We start from the raw sequence: 22,838 nt of genomic DNA on the forward strand, positions 1-22,838 counted from the left end.
TACTCAGGCCCATACTTTCATTGTTCTTGTTTAATAGACCTTAGCAAAACAAAGAAAGGGTTAAACTATTCAACTGATTCTTCTGACACTGTCTAAAATGTATTTCATCTTTTGGTTAAAAATTACTGTTTTATTTATTCCTCTTTGGAAACGTGATAACACTAGTTAAGTCATAAATCAGTGTTACTGATTTATCCTTCCAGAACTAGAGAACGTATAGAGGAGAATGGCTGCCTGTGTAGGGTGATGTCGGGCCTTTGATGATGCATTGTTTGCCTGGCCTGCATTCTCTGATTTAAGAATTATTGGCAGAGAGCTTGTGATGGAGTCTGTTCATAAGAGGGTCCTTAATGTTGGACTGCAAGGAGATCCAACCAGTCCATTCTGAAAGAGATCAGCCCTGGGATTTCTTCGGAAGGAATGATGCTAAAGCTGAAACTCGAGTACTTTGGCCACCTCATGCGAAGAGTTGACTCATTGGAAAAGACTTTGATGCTGGGAGGGATTAGGGGCAGAAGGAGAAGGGGACGACAGAGGATGAGATGGCTGGATGGCATCACTGACTCGATGGACGTGAGTCTGAGTGAACTCCGGGAGTTGGTGATGGACAGGGAGGCCTGGCGTGCTGCGATTCATGGGGTCGCAAAGAGTTGGACACAACTGAGTAACTGAACTGAACTGAACTGAATGTTAGAAGATCATTTAGGAACACTGGCTTAGGAAGCAAAAAGTCGGCTAAGAGAGTAGTGTGTGTCAGTATTAAAAGGAATGTGTGATATTGAGGAAACAAATATCTTTCAAGGTAAGGGTTCAAATTAAATATGAAAAAGAACCCATATACAAAACACATAAAAATGGTGAGATTCCCCTAGGCAATTAAAAAAAATAATCCTTAAAAAAACAAGCAAACAGTTAATATGAACATGGTGAACTAACTTGCCAGTTGTTATAAAATAGCTGATTAAATTATTATTTTGATGTTTTCAGTTATTGCTTTGTTATTCTAAAGCATAAAGTTATTCTTTGTGCTTTTAAATACTTATTTGGTTAAACCTTTGAAAGGTTTGAGGTGTTCACTTAGGAATATGGCTGATTTTATTTTTTTGATGATTGAGAATATCATCTGATTTTTGTGATAGAAGACAGTAAGTTAAATGATGATATATTGTGCTGGAGTTAACCAAAGGTATCATACCATCCACTGGGAGTTTTTATTTTTATTTTTTTTCTCTGGGAGTTATTAAATTCAGCTGCTGTTCAGACTCATAAGATGACTACGTATTGTACCTGTCTGTTCAGAAGGATATAGGACAGGAACATAGTTTCTGGTAGGATAGCATCAGGTACAGTCATTTCTCTTCATTCGCTGTTTTTTGAGCAGTTTATTTGGGGCAAAGGAGTTGCGATATACACTGGACAGGGGTTACCTTGGCTTAGAAGCTCAATGCCCCGCAGAAACCAGACAGTCTTGTAGCAATTCTTGTATGCATGACTTTCAACCACTCACAAGGGACATGTAGTTACGGAAGCCACTGCCCTCAGAGAAGAGCAGAAGCATGAGGCTCCAGTCACAGTTCTTGGGTCATTATTCCAGTTTAGATGGGGGTGATCAGCCAGGGGTTGCTTTTACCATGAGCCATGTTGTCTAGATAGCATTGTTGACATTGGTGTTTATCAGGTAAGCTGAGGAACAAAACAAGAGTTAACCCAAGGTCAGATTCTCATGAATTAGGGAAAGAGGGTTTGATTAACTTTTACCTACAGGTGCAAAGCAAAATGCCTACCCTTCAGGTGCAATCAGCTGCTTGCGCAGACGGTAGATACACCCTGAGTCCCTGGAGAGAATTATACAACCTGATCCTTAGTCTCAGACATGACAGCTACAGTGTGTGACCCTTGATGGGTGGAGGAAAGAAAACAGCTGTAAAGGACATTTTGGGGGCCAATTGGAGAATTTACTTGGGTATGATAATGGTATCATACCATTGGGTATTTATGGAAGTGGGTATAGGATTTAAATCTTTATGAAATATCAGGGAGAAAGTAGCCAGTAGCTTGGGGTGATAGGTCAAAAGAATTTTTGCCCTATTGAGGCACCTACTCCCCAGGAAGCTCCAAATCAACGAAAGAACCCTGTTTCAGAGAAATCGGAATTACTGGAGCTATATTTTACAACTTAAAATCAGATTGAAATAGCATTGAGCCATGTTTCTCATTTAGATTCTAACAGCCTAAGTTGTAAGCATAGCCTTAAGAAAGGACTGTGCTTGTCCACCTTACTTTAGTCTGGTGGGTGGGGCACTGTTTCCTGACTAAGAGGTTGGTGGGAAGCCAGTAGACACTCGTCCCTAACTTCTTTGGGGTCCTGCGCCCTCTGCTGTTTCCTCCACATCCCCTCTTGGTTTGGGGAACCTTTTCCCATCTCATCCTTTACCATTTCTCTAGCTGGCTCTGGTTGGAAGAGATGTGGCAAAACCTCTCATGGCAAATGGAAACTATCCTTCATTTTCTTCATCTTTCTGGGTTTTATTCCATATAGCCCTTTTTATTTCTTTAACATTATTTTAATGGATTTGTGATGAGAAAGGGCTCCCCCACCTGCCCCCCAAAAGCCCTGCAATCAGTTTCCCACTTTGAACTGGATGTCTTCTTAGTTGGGCAGAAAATATTTGAGAACAGTGATCACTTGAACTTCCTGACCAATGCTTTAGGTCTTTTGTGTATTTTTCCTGTCTTATTCTGAAGTTTCTTTTAGGGGGAAAAAAAAAAAGTTCTGCTTTCAAGTGTTTGAAAACCTCCTCTAGTATGTGAGGAGAAATCTAGGCCTAGATATTTGAGGGATGGGAGAGAAAGTTGAAAAAGGAAAGTTGAATGGTTGGAATTTATTAATTTTCAAAATTTGGTAAGAAGTCAAATCAGTCCCTTCCTTAGCATCGCCTTCTCTTTTCTAGGATAATAGCCAAAGTTCTGGAGGACAACAAGCTGCCTGGTGCAATTTGTTCCTTGACTTGTGGTGGAGCAGATGTCGGGTAAGTCAGCAGGCCCAGAGTGTCTTTCTGCTGAAGGACCTGGGATGATCACCTAGAATCATCTTTACTAGAATTTCAAAACCCAATATAGTGGAGGAGGTGAGAGTGGTATTTTGAAATCTTTACTGTTACAGATCTCACTGGGCTTTACTTCATTAATATGTAGCTGTTGTTGGAGAGTGAGTGAGAACTGTCTTTTTTCGTTGCCCAGAGATGCTCTTGTAAGGTGTTTGTGTTACGCATTACTGTGCCAGCGTGCAGCCTGTGGTTTCCTGGCGCTTGATTTATCAATGTGCTCACTTAGAAAGCAGAGCTGTGGAGGGGTGCTCTGCTGTCTCACTCCGCACCGAGGACACGCAGCCTATCCTCTGGGTTCCTCCGTGACCAAAGAAGGGAACCCTGGAGACCCAACTTCTGATGTATTGTTTTTCAAAAGTTGCCATGTAATTCACATACCATAAAGTTCTCTCTTTAAAAATGTACAGTTCAGTGGTTTTTAGAATAGTCACAGTGTTGTACAGCCATCCTCATTACCTTATTCCAGAACATCTTTGTTACCCTCCCCTCAAAAGAGCCTGATACACATAGCAGTCACTTCCCCTCCCTCTTCCCCCGGCAACCCCTCTTCTACTTCCTGTCTCTGTATTTGCCTGTCTGGGATATTTCTTATAAATGGAATCATACAACATGTTGCCTTTGTGTTTGGCTTCTTTCACTTGTCAGAATGTCACAACCTCCTTTTTCAGCTGGAATGGACTACACTTTCTCTAAATCATAGTAAAAGCTGGTTCTACTGGCCTGGACTTTCTATGAGGTGACGTTTCCTAGGAGTCAGGTCTTAGAGCCCTTACTGGTATGGTGAAAGTCTTACTCTTGTCTCCATCTATTGTACTTAATGGGCAGTCTCAAAAAGGAGTAGTAAAGACTTTTTTTTAAAGATAAGTGAGAACATTTTAGAAATTTTATTTAGAAAATACAACTGCCATATAAAGAGTGCATATAGTGAAGTATTATCTAAATGTCATTTAAAACATGACATTTAAAATATGTCTATCCTTTGACCCACTCTGTTCTTATACTTAGGACGTGCAGTCCTTCAAGTTGGCCTTGGTATAGCTCAGATGGTAACAGTAGTGTGTGCAAGAGGGCTTTAAGCAGCAACCCCCTTGAGTGTCAGTGCCCATGTGTGCTGGACTGACCTGGGAAAGCCCACATGCACAGTGTCATCAGCATTTCCAGCCCTGCATTGGTCTGAATCTGTATCTGTCTTGCTTGGCACACACCACACCCTTTGAAGCACTGAGCTATAAGCAAGGAGGTTCAGATTGACAGTGTCTGGTCTACCTTCCTTAGAAACTGGAAATCCTAGCACAGACTTTCTAAGTCAGCTTCCATGAGGCATAATTAGGATATTTCCTTACAGTCTTTGCACTTTTAATTCTTTTTCAAAAATATTTTTTAATTATTTTATTTTTGAAGAGTTTGTTTTTAGTCAAGCCACGCAGCATGTGGGATCTCAGTTCCCTGACCCGGGACTGAACCCGTGCACCCTGCATTGGGAGCATGGAGGCTTAACCACTGGACCACCAGGGAAGTCCCTAAACTTTTAATTCTTGAAAGAATCAGTTTTAAGAGACTTAAAAATAACTGAGATGCTCATCAAGGAAATGGTCCAGTTGAAATGTCCAGTCACCCATCAGTACAAGAAGGAATATCTTCCTTAACAACATCCTTGAGGTGATTTCTGTTTATGGAGAGCTCCCAGAATGGGTTAGGCACTGTCAGATGCCACCATTGCTGGGTTTCTCTGCTTGGGTGACCGTGTCTGTTCCCCTGCAGCACAGCAATGGCCAAGGATGAGCGGGTGGACCTGCTGTCCTTCACCGGGAGCACTCAGGTGGGAAAACAGGTGGCGCTCATGGTACAGGAGAGGTTTGGTAAGTGTTGGCTTTATAATGAACATTTTAATACCCTCAACTATGGATGTGCAATCTAAAGATTGGGTTTTTTCCATGGATTATTTGACTGTCCAAGTAAAAGAAAAGATACAGTTAACAGTGGGTTAATATTAACAGCAGATATGATACCATAATTTGGAAAAGGATTTCATTCCCTCCCCAACTGACTGTATTAGAATCATATCAAATGTATTTATTAATCTGTAACAGACCAGTTTAGCAAGTAAAAAACGAAAACTCGCGATTTAATCAGGACCATTCAGAGTACAGGACCTAGACTGAATGCGGTATAGAAGATTTGCGTCTGTTCTTCTCTCATTTATGATGCAGCTCGCAGTGGCTTTGGTAATAACAGCCCCATCCCCATGTAATTTAATATCCACTTGATGCTTAGGCGTCCCTGGTGGCTCAGTGGTAAACAATCTACCTGGCACTGCAGGTGACATGGGTTTGATCCTTGATCCAGGAAGATCCTACATGCCTTGAAGCAGCTAAGCTGTGCGCAGCTGTTGAGCTGGTGCTGTTGAGCCCAGAAGCCACAACTACTGAAGCCTACAGGCCCAAGAGCCCCATGCTCTGCAACAAAAGAAGCCACCTCAGTGAGAAGCCCACACTAGAGAGCAGCCCCTCAGTCTAACTAGAGAAAAGCCCACGCAGCAAGGAAGACCCAAGAAGCCAAAAAAAAAAAAAGTTCCTTTAAAAATAAAAATCCATCTGATGCTTAACTGCTTCAGAGTAGTGGAGGTGAGAACATACTCTCCTGTAGTCACACATGCTGCCAGTGGCACAGGGAGATAAAAGTGACTTACATAGAAGCTGATTTTGAAGTGCAGTTAAGAAAAAAATAACTATATTTAAAAGGTCAGTAGTAAACACAGCTCTAAGTTGAGGCAAACGGATCTCAAATCTCAGTGCTCAGGAGTGTGAAATGAGAATGGTGTACATAACCTCCTGTATTCCTTCCTGGAATGTAAGTTGGCAGTGTGTATCAGGAGCTATAATATTGACACCCTTTGCCCCTGACCTAAGTAGATGATCGAGAGGTAGGTAATCAACAGCCAATATATGCAACACTAGAGAAGTTCTTAAACAAAAGGTGGCTTGTATCATGGTGATGGGATGCTATATTGGGATGTTTTTAAAAATATAGCTCTTAATAATTTAGAGAAAAACTGAACTGATAGGTTTTTATTGAGGAAATAAAGTGAAATTGATTATTATGATCTCCACTGGATATAGATGTATAGGAAAGAGATTGGAAGGCACTGTATCAAATTATGAGGAGAGATTTCATGGTAACTTGTGCCGTGCCTTTGGCTTATTTGATTCTTTTTTGCCTTTTTTTTCCCAAATAATTTTCTACAATGAGCACATAATTTTTAAACTTTTTTATTGTGATAATATATATGTGTGTGTGTATATATATATATAAACATTTGGTTTATATATATATATTTTTTAACTGTACAGTTCAGTTGCATTAATACATTTGCACTTATATTATTGTGAAACTGTCACCATCATCCATTTCCAGAACTTTTTTTGTCTTCCCACCTCTACCCATTAAAAACCAGTTCGGCATTTCTTCCTTCTCCTAGCCCTTGGGAACAAGCATTCTGTTTTCTGTCTCAGACTTGATTATTCTAAGAACCTCTTATAAGTAGAATCATACAGTAGACGTCTTTCTGTGTCCAGTTATTTCGCTTAGCATAGTTATCTTCAAGGTTTATCCATGTTGTAGCGTGTGTCAGAACTTCCCTTTTAAGACTGAGTAATATTCCAAGTATGGATATAGCCCTGTTTATTTATCTGTGCGTTTCTCTGTAGATACTAGGGTTGATTCTACGTTTTAGCTATTATGAAAGTTGCTATTGCAAATACTACTGAGGCCCCTGTTTACTTCTTATGGTTAAGTACCCAGAGGTGGAATTGTTAGATCTTATGGTAGTACTGTGCTTAAGTTCTTGGGAAATTGTCATATAATTTTCCTCGGTGACTGTACCATTTTACACTAACTGTTTCGAGTTTAAGGGGATATAATTTCAAGCTTAGAGAAATTCCAAGACTAACACAAAGAATCCCATATACTCATTAATAAGTTTTACCAATCACTTGCCCCATTTTTAAAATCGCTTTCTCTTCAGCAGCACACACACACATACACACACAGAAACACATACATATTGTGAGAGTATATTGTTTTTGAACCTTTTGAGAAAGTTGAAGACATTGTACTCCTTTAGATATGTTTGTGTATTTCCTAAGAACAAGGCCTTTCTGTCATATAACCATCATACAGTTATTGAAATCGGTCATCTTGACATTAACGCAATGCTCGTTCTTTTTTCTTTTCCTTAAGGTACAACTGGTTTATGCTTATGCTGTATTTTAAATCTGAAAGTAAAACTAATGGGATAGGCTGTGGTTTGCAGGTGTGTGCAATCAACTGAAATAGGCATGAATTTCTGTTTACATATTTTTAAAGGGAGAAGTTTATTAGAACTTGGAGGAAACAATGCCATTATAGGTAAGGTTGCCTTTTTTGTTTGTTTTCTGGTTGACATGTCTTCTGTAGTCATCCTGAATGTGTAGAACTCATCTGTTCTGTGTTGTTTGAGATCTAACTCCCGTGCGTGGGAACTGTTCTTTATGAGGCAGAACACAGTGTGTTCGTGTTTGGAAAATGTTACCTGGGGCTTAGAACCTGTGTGTGAGACTTTCTGATGTGGCATGTTTCTTGTTCTCCTATTTTTTTTTTAACTGGCCACATGTTTCTCTAGAATAAATAAGTCACTCGTATATGATCTGTTTCCAGAAATACTAGCTTGTCATCAGTGGAATATTGAGTGCTTTTACATTGGGAAGGAACACTTCCTTGAGGTATTTTATCATTTAGCTATAGTCTTAGAGATTATTTAATTCTCTTTTTCACTTGTTTGACACAAAAGGAAATAGTCCACCAGCGTAACTTCTGGATAATATAATGAATATCAGCTGGTTGAGACTTCATAGAATCATGAATTTTATGATAAAAAAACTTCCTAATTGTACATTGCTGTCGTTATCGTGTTTAATGCTTTTGTGTTTGTGGGGGACACCAGGGATAGAAAAGTGTATGACGAAGGATTTGTTCTGGATGAACTTCTAATCTTGTAAAGAGAGCTGATTAAAAAATACAGTTAATGTTTATTGATCACTTGGCATTTGACAAGTTCTGTGATAAGCTGTTTCATATGCCATATGTCATTTAATCCCCACAGTAGTCCCGTGAGGCAGATACCTTTATTAATCTCATTTGAAGGTTACACTGAGGCTTAAAATGATATGTGCCTGAAGTGACAGAGTCAGCATTTGTATCTTGGCAATCAGACCCCAGAGCACAGCTCTCTTTCTAAAACTCCTTCCTATTGTCCATTAGTACCCCAGATAATAGTATTCCATTTCATGGATGAGGAAACTGAGGCTTAAAAAGGTAAAAATAACACAACTAAAAAGGGATGGGGATGGATAAGAACTTTGGTCTGTTTGGTTGTACAAACTACCTTCTTAACCATCACATTAGTCTGAGAATGCTGTTAGGCTGGGCAGGGGAAAATTGAGGATGTAAAAGGCAGTTGGGACTGTAAGTTTCTGGAAGGGGTGGAAAGTAACGAGTCATAAGTAATACAGTGTATCACCGGAAGGGTTAATCTTGTAAAGACGAGGCTCATTTTTCTTCAGAGGGCAGAAAAGTAGGAGGAAGGAATATAGGCAAAAGGGGAGAGGAATCTGGAGGTCATTTTGTGTTGATCTCTTCAGATGCAGAGGAAGCAGGACAGGGCTTATCACTCCAAGACTTTTCACCAAGTGCAGGATGCGGTCGTCTGGTGTGGGAGTAAAGGGCCCGAGGGATTTGAGAGATTTGAAAAAACTTCTATAGAGGGGGGATCAAGTGGCATTTAAGGGAACGGACTGATGCAGGTGAGGGTGTAGATATTGTTAGAGAGCTTGGTTTGATGGTGGTAATAAATCAGAAGGGTCCCAATGGGCTCTCTCTGGCCCAGGGAAGCTGCCATTGTAATCAGCCGTGGGGTTGAGGGTGGGGGTAAGTAAAACTGACAAAGACAACGGTGTCTTATAGAAGAGATCACGTGGGGGTGCAGACAAGGCTTAGTCAGCACCAGAAACTCCCGAGAGGTGAAAGATAAAACAGATCAGAAGAGGATGAACTCATCACTCTATTCTCATATCATTTTCCCTGGGAGAGAAGTTGCCTCTGCAGTGTGAACCTGCTCATCGTAGAGAAATAGTTCTGATGTTCTCTTCCTGTGCTTTCTAAAGGCATCGTCTCCCACCACTTAGTGTCAAGTACCTTGTCTGCCTACTTCACGACACTAATGGGTGTGTTTTATTTCCCTAAGCTTTTGAGGATGCGGACCTCAGCTTAGTCGTCCCCTCAGCTCTCTTTGCAGCCGTGGGGACAGCCGGCCAGAGGTGTACCACGGCGAGGCGCCTGGTGAGTGTCTGCGTGGGCATGTGAGGGTGTCCCGTGTTTCCATTGCCATTTTTTAACACACTGTACCATTCAGGAAGTGTGATGGAAGCGCCACTAGAAACCTGCGGTTTCTGAACGTGGTTGACGCTCCTGCTCTGCTCTGTGCTTATGGCACACTGTGCTGGTCAGTCAGGGCCTCTGCCACAGCTCTGCCCCAAGCTGGATGTGGTCCAGCCCTCCCTGGAGCTGGACCTGGGAGATTCGACCTGCTTTCAATCCTGCACCTAACAATGTGGAGAGTCCCATGTCACTTAGAGTATAAAACCACCTAAACACCCTATGGGGTCGCAAAGAGTCGGACAGGACTTAGAGCCTGAACAACAACAACAAAACATTTGAAAAATTCAAAACTGTTTGCTTTTAGCATAGCAAACAAAATTCAAAACTGTTTTGCTTTTAGATAGACAATTTTGGCTTTTTTATAAAGACATTTTAAGTAGTAAAATATTTTAAAAATTAAAGAAATTTTGGCCTGTAAGTCAAGTCTTGGATTTGACTTGATGTGACATAATTTTCTGGAAAGTGAATGTATGTGTATTCTCTCTTGAGAAATGTCTTAAGTCTATTCACATAGTGTATAGAGCACATAAATATTAAGTGAATATGATGAGAGGGGTTTCCCGTCAGTGCTTGGGGCTTGGGAAGTTTAATATCCACCCTTAGTTTGGGGCTGGATTTTAAAATGAATTTTTATGGGATACAACCTCGATTTTCATGACTCATGCTACTGAAAACTTGTGCCAAACAAGTTTTGATGAGGCAGAAAATTTGGCTACGTTTGCCTTTTTAAAAACAATTATTGTTGAGTTTTCCTCCTGTCATTAAAAAAAAAAAATCGAATTATGGAGGAATTCAGTTCAGTTCAGTCGCTCAGTTGTGTCCGACTCTTTGCGACCCCATGGATCGCAGCACGCCAGGCCTCCCTGTCCATCACCAACTCCCGGAGTTCACCCAAACTCATGTCCATCGAGTTGGTGATGCCATCCAGCCATCGCATCAGAATCTTTTCCAATGAATCAACTCTTCTGAGGTGGCCATAGCTTTGAGTTTTTCCTCTCACCCACAATGAATGTGAACAAATTCTTTATAAGATGAGTGTAATTTTAGAATAAGATAATAGGGAAATTAAGTCTTTACTTTTGTCCTGACTTCTCATTTTCACTTTTCCTATATTTTACAGTGAATGAATATCAATCTTTTCTTTGTTTCTACATTATTCAGTTGAAGTTCTCAAGAACATTTAAGCTACAATTTTCATAAAGTATTTACAATGTATTAAATTTGTTCACCTTAAGCATTTATTACATTAAAGCTTAGAAGGAAACAGTCATACTCCAAAATATTATAGTCTTTAATTACATGACTGTGTGGATCACAATAAACTGTGGAAAATTCTTCAAGAGATGGGAATACCAGACCACCTGACCTGCCTCTTGAGAAACCTGTATGCAGGTCAGGAAGCAACAGTTAGAACTGGACATGGGACAACAGACTGGTTCCAAACAGGAAAAGGAGTATGTCAAGGCTGTATATTGTCACCCTGCTTATTTAACTTATATGCAGAGTACATCATGAGAAACGCTGGGCTGGAAGAAGCACAAGCTGGAATCAAGATTGCCGGGAGAAATATCAATAACCTCAGATATGCAGATGACACCACCGTTACGGCAGAAAGTGAAGAGGAACTAAAAAGTCTCTTGATGAGAGTGAAAGAGGAGAGTGAAAAAGTTGGCTTAAAGCTCAACATTCAGAAAACGAAAATCATGGCATCTGGTCCCATCACTTCATGGGAAATAGATGGGGAAACAGTGGAAACAGTGGCAGACTTTATTTTTTGGGGCTCCAAAATCACTGCAGATGGTGACTGCAGCCATGAAATTAAAAGACACTTACTCCTTGGAAAAAAAGTTATGACCAACCTAGATAGCATATTGAAAAGCAGAGACATTACTTTGCCAACAAAGGTCCGTCTAGTCAAGGCTATGGTTTTCCCAGTGGTCATGTATGGATGTGAGAGTTGGACTGTGAAGAAAGCTGAGCGCCGAAGAATCGATGCTTTTGAACTGTGGTGTTGGAGAAGACTCTTGAGAGTCCCTTGGACTGCAAGGAGATCCAACCAGTCCATTCTGAAGGAGATCAGCCCTGGGATTTCTTTGGACAGAATGATGCTAAAGCTGAAACTCCAGTACTTTGGCCACCTCATGCGAAGAGTTGACTCATTGGAAAAGACTCTGATGCTGGGAGGGATTGGGGGTAGGAGGAAAAGGGGATGACCGAGGATGAGATGGCTGGATGGCATCACTGAGTCAATGGACGTGAATCTGAGTGAACTCTGGGAGTTGGTGATGGACAGGGAGGCCTGGTGTGCTGCAATTCACGGGGTCGCAAAGAGTTAGACACGACTGAGCGACTGAACTGAATTACAAGGCAAACTATGAAATGATGTAAATGTCAAGCATTTTTTTATTTGGTTAACTTTTGTTTTTCCTTTGTATCCTGGAACAAATATGCATAGCTATGCTTTCTATTAAGTGTCAAATATTAAAGGATACTATTGTATCCTTTCTATTAAGTGTCAAATATTAAAGGATACTATTGTATCCTTTCTATTAAGTGTCAAATATTACAGGATACTATTTGGGTCATAACCCAAATTAATTTCTATAGGGACAGTAGTAGTCTTTAGAAAAATCCACTCCAGTATTACACACCTCTATATGATTTATCATTGGCCCTCTCTATACAAAATCTTCTGTTTCATCCAACTGTGAACCATGTAGTCCTGTAGCATTTGTTCTAGAAAAATATTTTTATACAGGGGGACTTGACAGTTCAAACCCATGTTGTTCCAGGGTCACCTGTATAAATCAGTACTATTAAGAAAAATTGGAATAATTCCCTGGCAGTCTAGTGGTTAGGACTCTGAGATTTCACTGCTGAGGGCATGGGTTCAATCCCTGGCAAGGGAACTAAGATCCCACAGCTTCACAATGCAGCCAAAAAAAGAAAAAGGCTGCAGGAAAAAAAGAAAATTGTACAATGTTAGCAATTTTGTGCATTTATTTATACTATTTATATGTACTATTAATAGTGCATTTATATTTCCTAATCCCTTGAATGTTTCTTCATTTAGTTCTTACATGAAAGCATCCATGATGAAGTTGTCAATAGACTTAAAAAGGCCTATGCACAGATCCGTGTTGGGAACCCTTGGGACTGTGAGTATCTGGTTGATTTCAGAGATTTTCTTTTTAACTGCTGATGTTATAAGAGTTTCTGATTTTCTACACATATATTTATTTATTTATTTATTTATTTTCCCTTTCCGAGAGGCCCAAGGGACTCTGAAGCAGGTTATTATTGGGCAGATGGGATGACAAGTCTGCTCCAAGTTAGGATCTGAGTGTTTCATGTGAGCTGGGGGGGGTGGGCGGTGAGCTTGGGAAATGATCTTGAGGTGGGGTGAGTTTGAGGAGCTGCTCCTTCTCCGTTTCCCTCTTTGGAGTTACCACCATCTTCCCTCAAGCAAGATGGCAAGAGGCACCTACCTGACTTTTGTGCTTCCATTTCTGCCTTCCAGCATAACCAAAGGCAGTTTTAAAAATGTAATCAGATAATTCACTCTCTTGCCTGACACATTCATTGCTTTTGGACTAAAACTTCAATGCCTTTGGAGCCCTGTTTTAGCAAGTTTATAGTCTTGCGTGGTCTTACCTCGTTGCCCGCTCCGACCCCCTGTGCACCCTTAACTTGTTCACAACTGCTGGGCCTATGAAGTTCTTAGAGAATCGTCACCCTGTGATGAAGAAGCAGAGCCTATATTTTGACTGCAGTGCTCTGATGAATTGATAGCTCTTTGCCTAGATTTGACCCTCCATGTTTCTCTATAGAAAGCTTATGAGGACTCAGTCACACCTGCTTTTTTGCAAATCTTCTGTGGCTGCTTTTGCACTGCATTGGTGTAGTTGAATAGCCATGGCAGAGACCACGTGTCATACAAAGCGTTAAATAGTAACTGTCTGGCTGTCTGCAGAGAAAGGTTGCTGAAACCTCCTGCTCTAAGCCGAAGTGATATATGAAGGGACTGGTCTGCTCGTTGAGATAGCTGTTAGAATAATAAAATGATGTCTTTTAGGGTGAAATGAAGAGCATTCTTTTTTTCTCTCTAGCTAACGTTCTCTATGGGCCACTCCACACCAAACAGGCAGTAAGCATGTTTCTTGGAGCAGTGGAAGAAGCAAAGAAGGAAGGTGGTACCATTGTCTATGGTGGCAAGGTAATGACCACTTGAGATCAGGACTTTCTTTTCCTTTTGCACACAAGTAGGCTCTGGGTAAATTGATGAAGTGTCCCTGACTGCCAGCTTTCTTTTCTGCATTCCTTTTGTGACAGGGGAGTAAGTACATATTTGAAAGAATGACAGTATAACACTCATGGAACATTTCTGAAAAGACGCAACTCGGAGCCAAGGTTATCTTTGAATTGAGTGCCTGGCAATTTGTATGGAAGGAGGATGAAGACCTCTTTTTCATGGTACAGGGGAGGACTGTATTCAGTACAGTTTAAATCTGCATTTAGTCCTGATTTTTAAGTCATTTAAGGCAGAGGATCAAAAAAATGCACACTACACGCATTTTAATTTGACACATATTACTGTTGTCGATGGAAAATTAATTAGTTGGTTTAAGAAAGAAATGGAAAGTTTTATTTGAGCCAAGTTAAGGATTATAACCCAGGAACAGTATCTTGGAACGGTTCGAGAACCATTCTGCCTGTTAGAAGTCAAGGCAGTTATAAAAGTATTTTAGACTGTATATTAAATGATAGTTTACACAGTCTAGAGAAATGTCATCGTGGCTCCTTACAAGATAATGAAGGAGTGTTATATTTTAGGAAGTGTCTTACTGGTGCTAGGAGAATGTTTGCTCTTTATGGTTAAGCAGGTATTTCTGCTTATGGGGAGGTTTGGTTGACGCAAATACAGATACACAAAGCACAGTAGAGGGGAGAGAGGAAACCGTAGGGCAGAGAAAGCTTTTGATGGTTAAATTTTTCTTGTCTTGCTGTAAAATATGAATTTCATTTCACACTCTATTTGTTTGATTCTTGAGATAGAGATCCAAGGCATTTTCTTCATGTAGGCTAGAAATTTGTCTTCATCCTTGAATAAGCTATAAGTATCATTTATTATCTACAATGTAGTTTCAGTTCTTTAAAAATCGCAGTGAACTGAGTCTCTTGCAAAGCTCTCTGAGAGCAGAATCCTTCTCTTAACATTGACACACCTATATTTCACCTGATAGAGATGTGTATGCATATTTGTATTTTTGTTACTTATTTACCTTGAGGTTTTTTTTTTTTAAAGCATATAACTTTATAGAAGTAACTTTTTCTCCTCCTTGGGTAATGTTTACTTGTTACACAATGCAGTATAGGATTACAGTAACAAATAGAGCTGCTGCATACAGAACCAGGGGTAAATATAGGTGACTCTTGGTAAACATACAGCTCAGAAGGTGAGAGCAGAATTGTATAGGCACACTGGACAACTGACCGCTGGCCAAGCAGCATGCTGCCAGCATCAGAATATTTTATAGACGTTAACGTGGAGATGAACTAGTAATTTGGTTATGTGGAGCTTAGTTAGGAGCGTGTCTACAGTATGCCCTTTTGGAGCTTTAGGTTTCTGTGTTACTGTGTGTTCATTTGCTAGGGCTGCCATAACACAGCATCACAGACTGGGTGGCTTAAGCAACACGTTTATTGTCTCACAGTTCTGGAGGCTGAGTCCAAAATCGAGGTGCTGGCAAGTTTGGTTCTTCCTGATGAGGCTTCAGGCTTGCAGGTGGCCGCCTTCTCTCAGTGTCTTCACATGGTCTGCCTGGAGAGAGGAGGTCCTTGGTGTCTCTTCTTATGAGCAATTAGTTCTATCTGATAAGGGCCTCACCCACATGACCTTGTTTAACTTTGCCTCCTTGAAGGTCCTGTCTTCAAATTTAGTCATAGTGGAGAAGGTGAGGTTTAAGGCTTCAATGTAAGAATTGGGGAAGCGGTGCGGGATGGGGTACGTTGTAACAGGATTGGTATAGATTACCTCTTTAAAAATTATGTGGAGTTAAAAATAGCCACCTGTAGCCACATTTTTTCACTGTAACTTGGTCATGATGCATAGCCCTGCTCTCTGTCCTTGACCCTTTTTTCTTTTCTTTTTCTGACCAACTAAATTAGAACCAATAGGTGGCAGAGAAATTTTCATTCATGATGGGAAGTTATTTTGGAGAAATAATTCACTTATAAATGATATTTTTTTTTTCCCCAAAAGTATAGGCATGGGACTTCCTGGCAGTCCAGTGGTTAAGACTTCACATTCCAATGCAGGGGGTGTGGGTTCGCTCCCTGGTTGGGGAGCTGATATCCCACATGCCCCGCCAAAAAAATCAAAACATAGAACAGAAGCAATAATGTGGCAGATTGAGTAAAGACTTTAAACATGGTCCATGTCAAAAAAAACACCTTAAAGTACAGGCGAAGATGGTATCTGCTGAACCGAAGAACCAAAAACAAATATTCTTGGTTTATTTCCGTTCTCTGCTGCAGGTTATGGATCGCCCTGGAAATTACGTAGAACCGACAATCGTGACAGGTCTTGAGCATGACGCGTCCATTGTACACACAGAGACTTTTGCCCCGATTCTTTATGTCTTTAAATTCAAGGTAAAATGTGGATTCCTTCTCTCTTTCCTCTAGTTTAATGTTGAAACATTAATGAGAAGACCAGGAGAAAATAAAGACATATTAAATTTCACTCAGCCTTTTGGGGAGGTTTTATAAAATGACTGTGATTAGTAGAGATTTGAAAGTTAAGGACAAAATACGATGATCCGAACACTTTAAACAATAAAACATGTTAAGCTAGATGCCAGGGGAATTGAGACAAGCCAAGGGCCAGTTTTGAAATTAATGGAGAATGTGGCCCACATTGTCTGTATCACCTGATTTAGAGCTGTGTATGCTATGCAGTCATCTTGTGCACAGAAGGGACCAGGTAGTTTGATAGTCTGAGTGTTCAATATCAATGGACAAAATGAGAAGATATAAACATACAGTTACAACCTGTATCAGAGGACAGGCTGCCAGAGGTTTCAGCAGACATAGGTATCTAGAGGGTCTCCTTCCTCATGTGCAACAGACCCTACTCTGCCAGCAGAAGCTTAGAGACTGAATTGAGGCTTGGCTACTATGATTAACAGTTAAAGGGTAATGAGACATACCTTGTTGCAGTTATGTGATGGCATGAATTAAAATCTTGCTTTAAATTGTCTATTATTGTTCCACATAATGTGACTATAAATTGTAGTTTCATGTTTTGTCATGTGCCTACATGTTTGAGTTCCTGAGCATATAATTTAGCCTCTCTTGCCTAATCTGTGAATTTGGGATAACACTGAGCCTATGTCATTGGCTGCGAATTGACTATATAAATGTATGTTCAATGCCCAGGTCAGTGTGTTTATGTTGCATGTAGTAAGAGCTTAGTAAATAATAGATCTTATATGTAGTGGCATGAATGGAAGAATGTACTTGTGTGTGTGTGTGTGTGTGTGTGGTGTGTGTGTGTGTGTGTTATATTTATTTGGCTGTACTGGGTCTTCATATGGAAACTCTTAGTCACAGCATATGGGATCTAGTTCCCTGATGAGGGATGGAACCCAGATCCCCAGTGTTGGGAACACTGAGTCTTAGCCACTGGACAGCCAAGCAAGTCCCCTTATATGTTTTTCTCAAAGTTCATTTGAGGGGAAGATCCCACAAAGCACTGTATTAGGAAGATGTTGACTCCTTAGTTCCCCTACGATTACACTGGTAAATTTTATGGAATGAGTTTACCATTGGTGATTGGACCCGACACTGTATCATCTGACAGCTTCCAATGTCTGTCCTTTTAGAATGAAGATGAGGTCTTTGCATGGAACAATGAAGTCAAACAGGGACTTTCAAGTAGCATCTTTACCAAGGATATGGGCAGAATCTTTCGCTGGCTTGGGTATAACTTTGTCTGTTTTGAAAATGTATATAAGTCTGATTTGTGTGGTGAATGGACTTTACAAAAAAGAAAATGATGCCATCATAGGTGAAATCTGTTTTTCAGCATTGAGAATTTTAGAAGTTTTGTTCAGCTTATTTATTTATTCATTTTTGTGTGTGTGTATGTATGTGTGTGTGTATATATATATATTTTTTTAACTTCCCTATATTTTGCTTTCACTATTCCTCCCTTTTTATATATGCAGACCAAAAGGATCAGATTGTGGCATTGTAAACGTCAACATTCCAACGAGTGGGGCTGAGATTGGAGGTGCATTTGGTATGTGGAGAATCCTTTTTCTTTTACCATGTTGGACAACCTGTGTGAAACATTGTCTGCCAGGAAGGCATAGAGACTTGGTACCCAAAGCTTTTACTGGGAGTTGGTCACACAGGCATGCAAGGCCTAACATGCCCCCAAGATTTCAGACTCTCAGAAGGAAAACCGGTATTAAACATAAACTACATTGTTGGCCCAGTGAGACCGTATGGGGAACTGGTTAGCCTGTAAATTTCCAGATGCTAGCGGCATTGTAAACAGATCTGCTGTGTATTTTCTGCACAGCTTGTAACTTTTCTCAGACTTTGAAGTTATAACTTGCTTGTCTTCTGGTTTCCATTACTGTAGCTGAAACGCCCAATTCCCTTTGATTTCTGATCTTTCCCCTCATTTCAAAAGTTTGGGTCTGTTATTTATGTCTGATGTTCTGAAATTCTTCAGTAATATGCCTCAGTGGAGATCTTTCTAAAATTCTTGTTGCACAGTCAATGGGCTAGCAATTGGCCTTTTAGCATTGGAACTCACAGGTTTTAGTTGTGGAAAGTTTTTGATAGTTTTATTTTGTTTTGGTGGTGTTTGAGTTTTTTTCCCTTTGATTTTTTTTTTTTCTGTTTTAATTTCTAGAACTCCTATTACTTGCATGTTATCTCTTGAAGAATTATCTAATTTTTTTTTCTTTTTATCTATCTCATTAGTCTTTTTGAGAGATTTCTTCAAACTTTTCTTCTAATCCTTCTCTCAAGTTTTTTCTTGTCTGCTCTTACCAAAAAACAATATTAAGTGTACTTTGATAGCATACTTTTAAATGTAACCTTGTCTTGTTTTGTGGAATCATAATCTTTTTATAATCATTAAAAATATTAATATAACATTTAAACATTTTATTATAACATCAGTTTATGTATATTTTAGAAAATTATATACAGACAAGCGTAAATGGGAAAATAAATTATATTTCCCTTGTCAAGAGGTTTCTACTCTTAACACCATGGTCTAATGGTAAGGTTTTTTCAAGGTTGCCTTCTGCTGCTTGGTATTTTTATTTTTTTAAATTCCTTTTAAGTTTATTTTCCACAGTAGTTCCCTGTTTTGTGTTTGTTTTGGTCTCTGTCTTTTATTTATTTGTTTGCAAAGCAGCTACCTGGCCACAGGTAAGGTGACTGGTCAGGTAGCTCTGGTCCCCTGGTGTCTTCATCTCCATGATACTGAGCAGGAGCCCGCACAGAGGCGCTGCTCACGAGCTGTTTGTGCTCTTCTCTAGGAGGAGAGAAGCACACTGGCGGTGGCAGGGAGTCGGGCAGTGATGCCTGGAAGCAGTACATGAGAAGATCTACTTGGTAAGAGAAGGCTTTGGGGAAGCGGTTTGGCCTTACAGCCTCTGGAACATGCTTCTACACAGTTCTGCTTTCTGCTCTGTGTTCGTGTAATTTCTCTTGATTTTGTGTTTCTAACATTCCACAGCTCTCCCCTCCCAGATCATCCACTTGGTACTATTCTTTTCCTAACTGTTTCAGCTAGTGCCCAGCATCTGACTGAAACCAGTGTTTTCTGTCTAGGGATAGCACCGTAGCAAGACACTTGGGGTCAGCCAGCAGGATAAAGTGGAAGAGGCTGTCCTCTGAGTTTTTTCCTTGGGTGCAGTTAACCTATCCCTGCAGTCTACCAGGGTAGAAGAACATGGAGGTGGGTGGGCTGCCTGCAGGCCTGGCTAGTGAGTGGCGGGGGCAGGCGGGTGGGAGGGATCCTGCTCTCTGGGAATACTGAGCATGAACCTTGAAAGTAGAACAGCGCAAGGGTAGCCGGTGAGGGAACCTGTTGCTGGGAGATTTTGATTAGGACTTTTTACTTGTTTTCTATTTTCCCTCCCCTTTAAATAGAAATCGCTCCATCCAGGTGCAATAAGATGGTGTGTGAGGTGAGGCCCGCGTGGTGTTAGGTGTTAAAGGAGCACGGGTGAGGAGCCAGGGCACTGTCTTAGTCTCATTTACTGTTTCTCGCTGGCTCTAGAACCTCAGAAGGAGCAGGGTGGGGGGGGTTCTCCAGCAACTTCATGTAGGTCAGGAAATTTTCTTTCCCCCTCCAGCTTTACTGAGGTATATGATTGACAAGATTGCAATATATTTAAAATGTATAACATGATGATTTACATATGCATACATTGTGAAAAGATTCCCAGTCAAGTTAGCACATCCTTAACCTCACATCACTGTGTGTGTGTGTGTGTGTGTGTGTGTGCACGTGCAGGCATGCTTAGGATCTACTCTTGGCAAATTTTTGAATGTATGTCAGGAGTTTCTGAGGTGCTTTGGCTATGGCTTATTTAGTCTCAGACATATGCATGCTCTTTGCCTGATTCCCTTTTGTTGAAGACAGTCTTGTTCCTTTTATTATTTGTCTTGTGTACTTGGGATCTAGGGGACCAAGCATGTATTAATAGCTGCGGCCTTTTTGGAACCCATTTAATGGGGACACTCTGTATCAGGAGTAAAGCCAGATGGCTAAAAGGAAACCTTTTATTTTCCAAATTATTATAACTCCTTATTTTATCTCTATCAGATGTGAATCCCTGTGTTTTTCCTACTAATTCACTGCACGTTATTGAGAGACGTAAAGAAGGTGAAGTTATAGTCTCCATATTCTTTACACCCTGAAAACCACGACTAACAGATACGCTGTGTGTCTTTTCAGACTTTTGTGTTTCTCCTTTTTTTTCTTTTATAAAACTGGATCTATACTAATTTTTTTGTATACTGATTTTTTTCACCGTCTTATAACTTGAGCATTTGGCCTTGTTAACATATGCAGCTTGGCTACATTTTTTTCATGACATAAAATTTCCTCTGCTACATGTGTACTATTCTTCATTTAATTTTGTTCATTTTTTACCCCCCTTAGTACCATCAACTACAGTAAGGACCTTCCTCTGGCCCAAGGAATCAAGTTTCAGTAAAAAGTGCTTTAAATTGACATTTCAAGTCTTTCACGCATTGTTACAACTCTTTCTTCTGAAGAAGACAAAGAAAATGAGTATTTGCCTTGAATAAATGTATCATTTTGAATATGACGGTGGCTAATCCCTTATGCTTCCGAGGCCTAAATCAAGAGACTCATTTAAAAAAAAAATAAAAGTTTTCATGACATCATCTCAAGTAATAAAAAGTAGAGTAGGTGAATTTTTATGTTACTAGTAGTTACTGATTTTTTAAATTTAGGATTTTTATAATTTATAAAAAATAATAGTACATGTCATGGTGGGAATTTGGAAAAAATCGGAACATAATAGAGAAGAAAATAGAAGTCTTGTCAGTAGATGTAGGAACATCTCCTAAGCAAATAAAGAAATCAGTGGCGAGCTTGATTCGCGTCACCTCACACCCTGGAAAGGGTGTGATTGAAGAGAGTGTCCCTTGTTCATGGAGGACCGTAGCGCAGTTATGCTTGTGGATCGACTTGGTGTTTAAGATGACTGGGGGCATTCATCACCATCACAGCTTCTCTCGCTCAGGATCACCTGTGTCACCACAGAAGAAATTTGCGAGACAGACGGAGATTTTGCCCCTGGCCCACCTAGAACCTGCACCTGTGGATGACTGGACTTCTATGCAAAGCACCTCTGGATTTCTTAGGCAACCTCAGACCATCCTTTTTAGCTGTTAGGCTCCTGTAATTGCCTTTAGGTTTGTTCTTAGAGAATATCAAGTGTGTAGCAGCTCGTGTTTGCAGTGACCTCAGCATAGTTCACTTTCTCTTTGCTGAGCATCTGCCTCCTCTTGAGAATCTGCCCAGGAGCCCCTGGAGTGGTTCGGCTAAGGGCCGTGCCAAGCGCACACTGGCTCCTGCAGTTCCATCTTCCTGGCAGCCTTCGCTCCCCTAATGGGTAGCAGCTACCCACCACCTTGACTCCTGCCAGACTGGACTGGGCAGAAGCCTTGGAAGATGATGTTTGTACAGGACCTGATGTGTCAGGATGTATTGGAGAGATTCAGACAATGGGCAAAGAGTTTGGGGTTGAGTTATGACAGAAGCAAGCAAATGAAAAGACCAAACAATTTTAAATTTGTCAGGGAAGTGATGGTATTCATAGCATGTTCCATGGCCCAGCGTGACTAGTGTTCACAAGCTGTGGTCAGCCTTGAATATTAAGCCAAACATGGTGATAAACCTTTTGAGAGCATGTTGGCAGAAGTTCAGGGTATGAGAGCAGGTTAGGAAGGCAGGCAGTTTATGTTCTTTGGTGGACAATCAATAATGTCTAAACTTACAAAACAGGAAATACCAACATAGGCTTATAAAGATAGGGAAGAAATTCTGAAAAAAATCTTTGCTTCAGGTTGTGGGGGAGAGACATGGAGAAGAAGGCATTACTGTTTTCCATAACAGGTCTTGTAGAGCTGTTTGTGTCTTTAAATCAAGAGGATGTATAACTGCTTAAAAATTAAAGCCAATGAAAAAGAAAATGATCTTGGAGAATCAGGTGCTTGAAATCCTCCACTTCTTGATCCCGTTTCCACCACCCCCACTCCCTAGCATGTACACGCACGCTGTCTGGTTCCCATTATTGAACTGGGGACTCCTTTTAAACATCTCATGAAATGATTGTGCTGAAAACCAAGTTTTCTTCCATGTTGTGAAGTTCATAATAGACTAAATCACCTTGTATTGATATATACATACTTTTTAATACAAGCTGATGCTTGAGAGAATTACTCTCTTTGGGCATTTGTTCTTTTAAAAAAAAACCTCGCCATGATTTTTCTTTGTAAGTTACAGTGCTAGGTCTTGTAGCCCTGTCTATAGAATATAATCTGAAGAATATAAAACACTATTTTAAAACATTTTTAGGAACCATGTAGTAACTGGCTGTTTTCATTTTGTGAAATTATATAAGATTAATAGTGATTGAAATATTTTTTTATACCCAGTTTTTTCCCAAGCATTTTATTTTTTAACAG

General features: G+C 40.3%; 2 protein-coding genes across 2 annotated transcripts in view; one reads left to right on the top strand and one right to left on the bottom strand.

Moving 5' to 3' along the window:
- Positions 1–22,343, top strand: part of ALDH7A1 (aldehyde dehydrogenase 7 family member A1) — a 38,840-nt gene extending 16,497 nt beyond the window's left edge. The window contains exons 8-18 of the mRNA XM_069589529.1: positions 2,952–3,029; positions 4,869–4,966; positions 7,473–7,514; positions 9,388–9,482; positions 12,655–12,739; positions 13,691–13,797; positions 16,119–16,235; positions 17,468–17,565; positions 17,813–17,886; positions 19,148–19,223; positions 20,782–22,343. Coding sequence (XP_069445630.1) covers positions 2,952–3,029; positions 4,869–4,966; positions 7,473–7,514; positions 9,388–9,482; positions 12,655–12,739; positions 13,691–13,797; positions 16,119–16,235; positions 17,468–17,565; positions 17,813–17,886; positions 19,148–19,223; positions 20,782–20,836 — 925 coding nt within the window. The 3' untranslated portion in view covers positions 20,837–22,343. The remainder of the gene's footprint in view (positions 1–2,951; positions 3,030–4,868; positions 4,967–7,472; positions 7,515–9,387; positions 9,483–12,654; positions 12,740–13,690; positions 13,798–16,118; positions 16,236–17,467; positions 17,566–17,812; positions 17,887–19,147; positions 19,224–20,781) is intronic.
- Positions 1–22,838, bottom strand: part of LOC138441134 (large ribosomal subunit protein uL16-like) — a 790,661-nt gene that overhangs the window by 356,112 nt on the left and 411,711 nt on the right. The gene's annotated exons all lie outside the window — the stretch shown is intronic.

This window comes from Ovis canadensis, chromosome 5 (assembly GCF_042477335.2).
Source record: "Ovis canadensis isolate MfBH-ARS-UI-01 breed Bighorn chromosome 5, ARS-UI_OviCan_v2, whole genome shotgun sequence".
Classification (NCBI taxonomy): domain Eukaryota; kingdom Metazoa; phylum Chordata; class Mammalia; order Artiodactyla; family Bovidae; genus Ovis; species Ovis canadensis.